Source organism: Triturus cristatus, chromosome 8 (genome assembly GCF_964204655.1).
Source record: "Triturus cristatus chromosome 8, aTriCri1.1, whole genome shotgun sequence".
NCBI classification, from domain to species: domain Eukaryota; kingdom Metazoa; phylum Chordata; class Amphibia; order Caudata; family Salamandridae; genus Triturus; species Triturus cristatus.
The window spans coordinates 315,870,332-315,880,968 of NC_140591.1; the positions used below are offsets into that span (position 1 = coordinate 315,870,332).

Genomic DNA, 10,637 nt, shown 5'->3' on the forward strand with positions numbered 1-10,637 from the left:
TCCTGTGAGTCACATGAAGAATGTATTGAAGACCCTGGTTGTCATGCCAGCGTGGAGAATGAAGACGCAGCCACTATGAGCTTAGACTGTGACCAGACTCAAAGTGCAGGGCTCAGTCCAGCTTTATCCTATTCAGAAGAATCCCTGGAACCTGCTGGTACACCTGAGGACCAGGAATGTCAGGATACACCACTGCAGACAATACAAGCTGTTCAACATCCTTCAACAGAAAACTCTGAAGCAGAGGTCAAAATTAGCCAGACCAATGATACCAAGGTAAGGAGTCTAGGCAACAGATTTCTGGAATCCTATTCGATGTTAAAAAGGAAGTATTATTGAAATCCAATGGAAGGGGTAGAGCCTTACATGAGATATAGCATATGACCTACTCATTGAGGAAGTTGTGTTTCAGAATGGAATGTCTTTTAAAGCAAGGGTTAACCATCAACTGGAAACCTAATCTTTGCACCGAAGCAATGCATAGTATTTAGTTCACAACATGTGTCATTCTCACCCAGTCAGAAATGGACTTGGACAACTAAATTTGCCAACTGAATAGTGCATAGCTGCCCCAGCCACGGGGCTTCCCAGCGCTGAACCCGTAAAAGAGGTACATCAACTACGTACACCAAGAGGAAAAGGGTAAGGAGGAAAGCTACTTGGAAAAGAGCCAGTTCTTGAGCAATTTCCCAAAGTGCAGATGGTTCTGGGTTTTCCTGAGGGAACAAGGTAGTTTGTTCCACAAAATAGGGGCCAACGCTCAGAAAGAGCAGCCTCCAGCTCTTGCCTTTGTTACTCAAGGAACAATGGCCAAGTTCAGGTCAGCCAATTGGAGCAATCTGGATGGTAGCTAAGGGGATATAAGATTGTTATGGATGGGAGGGAGCCCTCTGGTAGTGAAGAATCTTGTGGGCTATGCACACGTTTCTCAAAGTGTACGTGCTTGTCCACAGGGAGTCAATGCAGTTTATGGAGAAGCCTAGAGGTGGAGTAACATTTTGGGAGGAAGAAATGCAATCTTGCTGCAGCATTTTGGGTTCTCCGAAGTCTTTTCACGAGAGCATTTTTAGCTCCTAGGTAGATAATATTACCCAGTACAGTAATCGAGCCAAGGATGGGTTTAAGGCTTCTCAAAAAACTGAAACAGGTGCCAGTCAGTGATTTGGATTGGGCCTCGAAGGCAAGAGTATCGTCAATCCAAACTCCAAGGTTTTTAATAACTGGTTTGGGCTTGGGGGTGGACCGAGGATGGCCCGCCACCAATGGTCTCACCGGGAGAGAGAGTGTTTACCTAACATAAGAATTTCAGTTTTGTTGGCATGAAATCTCAAGCAGTTGTTATTCATCCACTTAGCAACCGCTAGCATTCCTTTCTGAAAATTGTCCATGTCTTGCGTTCTCAGACAGTGAAAAAATCAGCTGGCTATCGTTGTTACACTATACCATCGCGGGTCCATATCATTTTACAGCCTGTGCATTTGGTTTGATATAGATATTAAATAAGATAGGACTCAAAGAGGAGCCATGGGGGACTCTAAAGTGTAGCGATTGCTGGTCGGACGCAAAAGGGGGAGAGATTACCTGAAAAGAGCGCTGGTTTTAAAAATGAGAAAAATCAGGTCCGAATTGACCCCAGTTAACTGATGTTATGTAAGCGCTGTAGTAGTGTTTTATGTTCGACCGTGTCATAACGTGGTGCTTAAGTCCATCAGGATTAAGGCTGATGACCTGCCTTCATCTTAAGAATTGCCGATTTTCTCTGTTACGGCTAAAAGGGCGGATTCGGTACTGTGGGCAGGCCTAAAGCCATTTTGAGAGATATCTAAAATATGGTGGTGTTCTGAAAACTCTGGCAGAGCGCTGTTGACATGTTTCTCTGTTACCTTGGCCAGAAAAGGTAAACGGGAGATGGGACGATAATTCTCCAGCTTCGTGAGAGCCAAAAAGGGTTTTTTAAGCAGGGCAATAACTTTGCCGTGCTTCCAAGAGCAAGGCTCTGAGCAGATGTTAAAGAAAGATTAATAGTTTCTAAGAAGGATGGGAGTAAAAGATTCTGAAGTTTTAGAATGAGCTCTGGTCTGATGGGGTTGTTGGGGAGCCAGATGTCACTTGGCTACAAAGAGTTTGTAAAGAGTACTCAGTGTGGCCTTAGTACTGATGTTCTCTGAAGAAACAATATAGTCAGACAGATCAGAAGTCATGTTAGAGGAGAAATGGGAGTAAATTTCCTCAATTTTGCCCATAAGATAGTCTGTTAGCTTGTTGCAGTGTTCGATTGAGTAGTTCAGTCGATAGAACTGGTTTCAAATAGGCTGTTGACTAAATTGAAAATGTATTTGGCAGAGTTGTTGCTGTTACAGATATTATTAGAGGAAAACTCAGCCCGCGTCTTCTTAATCAGCTTGTGATATGCTTTAAAAGCTGACCTATACTGTGGTTTTGCGGAGGAATCATAGGTTTTCCTCCAGGCTCGCTCAAGTACATTATAATGTTTTTTAGCAATCACGAGGGTCTCATTGAACCAAGGGGCAGATGTTTCTTTTTGGCCTGAACCTGGCTTGCGGAAATGAGAGCATCAAGATATGAGGTGAGCCAAGATTTAAGCATATTATAATCACAATGGGGGAAGGCTACCTTGGAGTAAAGTGCCAAATTCCTGCAAGTCTAGTTTCTGCCAAGGACGTGCAGGATGGTGTCGGGGGCCCTGGTGGAGTCGTGGCGAGAGATGCAGATGGACATGGGGATTATAAAGTGGTCACTCTATGTTATAGGCTAGGAGGTCGAGACCCGTAGGTTGCATACCTACAACTAATTGGGATAATTGCATGACTGAAAGGTCAACAAGAAAGTCATAAAATTCGCCATCGTGGCTTGAATCGAAGGGGAGGTTAAGGTCGCATATTTTATGACTAGCAGGTGTATGAAGTTTATAAGCTCTTCTCCGAGCCTTGAGGGAGCGATACATTAGCAGCCCAGAGAAGGTTAAATTGATATTGAGGAATATATTAAAATTGGCTTTTTCACAATCTTAAATGGCACTCTAGGTCAGACTGCAGCCTAGCATTTCTTTGTAAACAAACGCAAACGTTATGCCACCTTCTCTGCCACTGGCTCCATTACAGTTCTTAAAGTTATGACAAGGGGGCAGTGCTAAAGCCGGTTCTGCTACCATAGACTACCCAAGCCAAGTTTCTGTGAGAAATACTGTCAGGTGAATGGTACTGGATACAATCTAAGATGTCAGCCTGATGACGAACCAAACAACTGCAATTGATACTGAATATCTTAAACGTGATGGAGCGTGGTTGAGTGTGGCGGGTAGGTATAGTGTTAGATCTAAGTATGCTGCATTTGAACCCACAAGTCTTGCATCTAAAGGAGATCTCCGCTGGGTCCTATCTGGTTCAAGCAACTATTCTGATTTAAAGCATGGAGTTTGGGCGAGGGGTAAACTAACTTGTTTGAGAATAGAGAGCCAGGGTTCCTCGCCTCTGGTGCTGTCTGGGTGCGGATGGGCACAGACGGGCTTGGGCTTGGCATGCCAGTGGCACGTCAGCACTTTGCAGCTCATTTTATAGCCGATGCCTAAGATTGAAATTGAGTAAGTGACGGTAACTAGACTGCTAACAATAGTTCCTCTGGTGGCCCCACCCAAATGGTCCACCATCTAAAATTTGCGCTAATCCTAGTGACAGAATACTGTGCAAATTCAATAGCAGCAGTTTCGTAACAATAAGTTCGAGAGATTTTTTAAAATATCAGAAATACAGTAAAAAAGGTCAAAAACTGGAGGAACGGGGTTATCTAGATGAAGGATCATCTTGTACCGGTCAATTACAGGTGAAGCATCTGCGCATCAGAGCTCATTATATGGCCGATGCCTAAGGTTGGAATTTGGCAAGCGGCGTCAACTAGACTGCTAACAATAGCTGCTCTGGCGGCCCCACTAAACTGGTCTACCGCACTACACAGCCAGAAAACAGTGCACAGTGTTTGCTAGTTCGGGACAGACCTAAACACTTTAAAATAGTCAAGCTAAAACACTCATAACATGCACAGTCCACCCTCTCAAATTCCTCAAGTTGTGCTAATCCTAGGAACAGAATACAGTGTAAATTCAATAGCAGCATTTTGATGATGAGAAGTACGAGCTATTTAAAAAAAAATAGCAGCAATACTATAAAAAAGGTTAACAAAGAGGATTGAGGGGGTTATCAAACTTAAGGATCGTCTCGGACCACCAATTACAGGTGTAAACTGCACTAATTGTCCTAACTCGGATACCTATGTGTGACATCCTTTCAGAGATATGCATTTGATAAAATCATGCTACTTGAAATATTTGGCACAAATGATATGCATTAGGAGGAACAACGGCATACATGCCTATTGATAAAATGTTCATGATAGAACGCCATTCTTCTTGGCATCCGTCAACCAACTCTGTTCAATACCTTTGCAAATCCTTTGGAGATACTTACTTGCCATTTGGTTTCCTGATCTCTAGCTTGGTTGAAGATGGCACCCAACTGGTGGTGAAGTTAGATGGCAATTTGGAATGGGTGCAGGAAAACTTTGAGAACTGTACAATAGCAGTTGCAAACTGGATGAGAGACAATGAGCTTCAGTTTAATTCTGAGAAGGCAGAGATCTTGGTTTTAGGCATCAGTCAAATTCCTTTTGCTATATTTGTTTATGACTTAAATAAAATATTTCATCATTAGTGTATTTGTTTGATAAATGCTGATTTCTGTGTTCTTGTGTAATGTTTTACAGTACAAATCATCAAAATTGCTTAACTCAGTGGTCCGGGATTGCAATAATGACTCTGTGTTTGTCTCTGTATTCCAATAATGATTTAGTGGGGGTCCCTGGATTCCAGTAATGATTAAGTGGGGGGCCACAGAAGTCAAAAGATTAAGATCCAGTGATTTACACTGCAGATGTTTGCTTCTAATTTCTAATTGTCACTTTATGTCTTTTCTTTAGGAAACTTAAAATATTTGTTAATATTACCACAAGAAGTCTTCTGTTCTTCACTACGGCTTATTAAAGGATCAAAGCTGTATTTGAATCAGCAATGCTTAGAAACAAAGGACACTATGGTTCCCTTTAAGAAGCTCTGTATGATTCATGGCAGCTGTTACCTGATGTCTTTAGGAGCAACTTGAGAGACCATATAAGAGAAATGACTTGCACATGCATTGCGTTACCGCTCTGCCAGGCCAACACCGCTCAATGAATGAATGTACAGACAATGGTTTGAAGCCACATCCACCGTGTAAATAGACAAGATACAGATTTGCAGCTGTGTTGTCGGAGTGAAGCATGGAATTGGAACACTCCATGCAGATGCTTAACAAAAAACACCCTGCTTGCCAACAAACTGCAGATTGTACGTCGTGCCTGGACTTCAATAGCTCGTAGTTCAAGCTTTGTGCTTTCAAGCGAATTGAGCATAAAGACATAATACTTATATGAAGGCCTTTCATCAATTGATATCCATGCTTTTAACACACAATGAACTCAGTCTGATAGCTGATGCTAAAAGCCTAGAGCTTTTCATGTCACAGTATTGGATTCAGCATGAGAGTGATGTGTATAAAATACTTCTATGAAGTTTGGTGTGCCAATACTGTATAAAAAGGTACCCTGTGCACAGTATTGTAATTGATCGTTTTTATTATTTCTGAAGTTATTAGTAATTGGGAATGAGAAGTACATTTTAACCTAACATCTATATGATGCACTTTTTCAGTTTTGAAGTAGCAGTGCTGGACTTTTATATAAAAAAAATGGATGACAATTGCAAACATTCTGCTGCATTAGTAATTGTTACACAAATATTAATCCACATTTCTGTAAAATATGTATATATAATATATAATAGTAGTCGCATGTACTCTGTGTGTGTGTGTGTGTGTGTGTGTGTGGGTGTGCGCATGTACATGTTTAACCCAAACTATGAGGACCACACTGGTCCTCACAGTGTTAGTAAACCCTGAAACACTATCTCTGTGAGGACCAGCGTGCTACAGGGGACCACTTCCTGTAGTGTGATAAGGGTTCTTTTGAGTGAATGTATTAAAAAAATAAAAGCACAGTTATGTTTGCTTTGGTCAGCTTTATAACTTTTTCCAGTATCAAGGCGTGCTTGGAGTTAGAATGGTAAATACGCACTCCATTACAGTCAATGGCAGGATATCATAAAAATAGGTACGTAGTGGTGTGTGAAAGATGTGTTTAGATGGTGTTTCGTTTTTTCCCTCCAATTAAGTCAGTATTCTTTCTGAACATTATTCTATGACGCAGAAGGATAAATATTCATGAGGACTTGAAGAGGAATGACAATGTTAATACAATGAAGGTTCGATGAGAATAGAATTATGTCTCTGGATAGGAAAGGCCACAGAGAAATACTTACCTTTTCCAAACTTGGGGGCATATCAGCATCAACCGGCGATAATTATCTTAGTGCTAGGATAACTATCGCCGGCTAGCTTGGATTTTTATCGCTGCGATAGCGTGCTATTAGCAACGCTTATCTCAAAAGCGATAAAAATCCTAGCGCTAACTGCCAAACGTGAGATTATCGCTGGGAACCCAGCGATAATCCCACGAAGTTTGGCGATAGCTTGCTGATAGGGCCTCACATACTTAGCCATGATATCCACCTTACATAGGATATCATGGCTAAGTCAGTTTCAAAGCAGGTGTAAGGAAAGTAGCGATAAGAGAGGTTATCGCTACTTTTCTTGTCGCTATGCTGCTTTGCGTGAGGCTTGATAATAGGAGAAATGTCGCTTAGCGACATTTCTCCCGTTATCCTGGGGAAGAACGCCCACTTTGCATCTCATTAGAGATGCAAAGATGGGCGTTAGGAATTCAGGCGCTAAGGCAAGGTTTCACGCGATAGCATGACCTTGCTAATATAGCGATAAAATTATCGCCGTTTTTCGGCCGAAAACGGCCGCAAAAGCGGCGATAATTATATATCGCCGCCTTGTAGATATGCCCCTTGGTTTCTCTACACTGAGACATGTGTAACCATCTTTAAACAAGCAATGATTTCAGCAGTGGAAATTATCCATTCACGGTACCCTTAAGTAGACATTCTAATTTACTGAGTGCCCTCACTGAGTGCCCTTCACCTTCACTTTTAAATGCCACGTTTGATGCAACATTGGCAGAATTTTAACACAATTCACTCTATCCAGTACTGTTCTGTGATTGTTGGAAAGATCACAGTCACCCACCCAGTAATTTTCATTGAGAACAGGTGATACCCATTTGCCAGTTTAAGAACCTCTTGTATTATGGTAACTTTCCCCAGAGTACTTGGCCACTTTGTAAAAAATGTATGTTCGTGAGTTTGACCTTTATGAAAATAGTATTGTTAGATGGCTATTGCACTAGTAGTTATCACAGTTATGTGGAACCACCATGAGACTTCAGTGGCACATGGTCACTTATTTCTATGAATCAATTTCTTTAGCCCATGTTAAGGCAAGTGTCACAAAAATGTCAGGTCTGTGTATAGATGTAATAGCAATATCCTTGTTCTCTTACTCATACTTATTATTCAAACTGTGAGTTATCCTCAGTCAGACAGGCAGGTACCTGCTCCCTTTACTAAAATAAAAGCTAGACTTGATCACAATTTCATAAAATCCTAATGGAAAAATGTTCAATGAAAGGCCGAGCAGAAGGAGTAAGACTCATAAAGGGTAGAAACACACTGGACAGCTGGTTCATGGCTAGATTTTGGCAACAGCTTGTTCCCAGTTCTGGAGTCCATATTTCAGAAGCCCACATGTAAAAACCTTCTCCTCCCTATCCAAATACTGTCAGATTGTGAGATTGTCAAGAAAGTTCTGCAAGAAGTTTAAACCAACTGGTATCCATACCAACCAGGATCTTCAGTAGTTGATCCTGAATATCACTCGCTATAATTTATTTCAGATTACAATACAGTCAGTGATTTGTGCTTACAATGGCCAATATGCTGTACGATGTGAGCGACCACATTATGGACCAGCTAGAATTTGAATAGTTGTCTCATGTGGGAAATTTAGGAGCAGCTGAAGGAAAGCAGCCTAATAACTATGAACAGTAACTGTGGTGTTGCAAAGGTACATACACTATATTCTTCACAGACTGCTATTGCTTATCCCCAGGGAAAACAGGACCTCACTGTCCTGTAAGTAGGAACGTGCAGTTGTTATATAGCAAGTCTTGTATCATCTTGTATTGTAATGTAAAATGGGATTTTAAAAGCACAGTGCTCAACCAAGCCTGGAGGTGCTAAAGGCGCATGTCCCACCGAATATATGTGAATGTTTTTGATGGTGGTCCTCAAGACAGATCTCAAATGCATTGACTCTTTGAAGAGTAATGGCAACATCTTTATAGTGGACTCCCTATGCTTGGAAATATTATATATGCTTTGTCAATCAAATATTTTCTCAAGCGTACAAGCATGTGAACAGTGCACAAAAAGCACAATATTGTTCGGTCTTACCCATACAGAGCATGCGCTGTCTCTTCGAGACCATTTGTTTTCTGTCAGTAGGCTTTGAGAACACTCGTTCTTTACCATTGGTTGACTTCATTGTCACTCTCATTTGCTTGCTTGGTTCTCTTTGGTCAGCTGCCATAGGCTTCCTTCATCTTTATGTGTTTGTCACTGGCCTTTGTTTTAGGCATTACTTTTTTCTTTCTTTCTAAGCACTGTACCACATGGTTCTTTTTTCAGCGGGCCCCTCATGTGTTTTTCCCCCCTCCATGTTTATCTCCTGTGCATCTGCTTGCCCACACCCACCCACCCTCCTTCTTTTGTCAATGTTGGCTTCCCCCAACAACCCTCCATCCATTCATTGTGTGTGTTGGCTTGACCCTACTCTTCCTCCATTTATTGACCTTGTTAGATCGACGTCCTCCCACCCTCCTTTTGTTGTCCATGTTGCCTTGCCCCCACCCTCCATCTCTCCAATCATTGTCCAAGTTGGTTCGCACGCATCCTCCCTCCCTTCATTCATTGTCCATGTTGGCTTGTCCCTCCCCCACTGATTATCCCTCCTTCAGTTTCTGTGTTGCCCAGACCTCTCCCTCCATCCATTTTCCGTGGATGCCTCCCACCCACCATAACAAACAAAAGTGCTGTGAAGCAGATACCGCTTTTTTCCCACACCCTCGATCCTCTGTATTGCCTTCTCACTCACTTCTTGTTACCTCCCGCCTACCAGCAAAAAAATATTGCTGTGAAGCGGTTAGCACTGGCTGCATCATAATACGTTTTTAAAAAACTTTCAGCTGTACTGCCGTAAAACATGGCTAAAAAGAATTGACTAAGCTAATACTTATTTTATTGAGTATCTGTATCTTACTCCTGTTTTCGATGCATATACCTCCTAAATATTCAGGCCTGATTCACCAAGCTTTTTCTGTGAGTTGCTATGTCTTACTCCAGGCCTAGGTGTGACCTAATCATCACCCATTTCACAAAGATTTTTTCCCATGATTATGCATGCCTAACTATTGGAAATTCATGACTTAGTCACATCTTGATCATGAGTAAGAAGCAGTAAGAAGCAACTACTTGCAGAAACAAACTTTGTGAATCAGGTTCCTGTGTGCTGTTCACATTCTTGTAAGTAATGTAATGTGCACTTGATGAAAGATGTGTTTGATGTGCCAGGATATTTGCATTTTCAGGTTGCTATATAAACTTTAAGAATAACATCAGTCCGTTTCCATTTCACAGTGCTTCGGAAAATGTAATTCTCTAATAGGCTGAACAATTAAGATCACAGTTCATCAGAATGCCTGTGCCAAGAACTGCCTTGTAAAATATTTACCTACCGAAATGTGCGCTGCAGTGTATTTTGGAGCGATATTGTCCTCGCATGTAGCAACATTTTCCATCATCAAGAAAAACAATAACAAATAATTGTGAGAAAAAATAGAAGCTTTTCACAGGTGGATGTAAATATATAAATATATATTTTATTTAATTTGATTAGAATGCCCTAGCATTTTTTCTGGTAAAACGTGTTTGCACAAGCCAGGAGAATATTTACACCACTATTCACATACCTGCATGACAGCTTTGTAGTTTTAATAATTTTCTTTGTATTTTGTAAATATCTTATGTAAACTGTTTTGTGTGTTTGTGTGGAAATAAATTGTGGCAGAGTTGTTTTTGCATTTAACACTAATGTTTGTGTCTTTTTCTATCCACTTTGCTGTCCACTACAAGTTGTTACAAAACATCTCTAGGTGTCTTCCTATACCAAGCTTGTAAGGCTTAGCCAATAACTCGGGCACATTTCTGCACTTGGGATGTTACTGTTACTGTATTGTTATTACCCTGTGCAATTAATTTCCTGCCCCTCTAGTACAGGCCTAAGCTAAAGACAGTGGTGTGTACTGTGAAGAAGGGCAGTTAACATCAACAGTCTAAGGGACTCGTTTAGAGATTTGCAGGGCAGGAGCTCCACCATAATTTGATGACGCTCCTGCCCTGACAAACTCCTGCCTCGCTCCCTTCATTTTGATTCAGAAGAACCATTGGAATCTCGACTGCAGAACCAGTTGAGGCCTTTTACCAGGCAACCCAGAGAAAAACAAGAAATAAA

General features: G+C 41.4%; 1 protein-coding gene across 1 annotated transcript in view; it reads left to right on the forward strand.

The window, feature by feature from the left end:
• Positions 1-10,211, forward strand: part of TNFRSF19 (TNF receptor superfamily member 19) — a 178,102-nt gene extending 167,891 nt beyond the window's left edge. The window contains exons 9-11 of the mRNA XM_085621595.1: positions 1-276; positions 4,990-6,934; positions 6,980-10,211. The exon at positions 1-276 is cut by the window's left edge and continues 124 nt beyond it. Of these exons, the coding sequence (XP_085477721.1) occupies positions 1-276; positions 4,990-4,998 (285 nt within the window). The 3' untranslated portion in view covers positions 4,999-6,934; positions 6,980-10,211. The remainder of the gene's footprint in view (positions 277-4,989; positions 6,935-6,979) is intronic.
• The last annotated feature ends 426 nt before the right edge of the window (positions 10,212-10,637 follow it).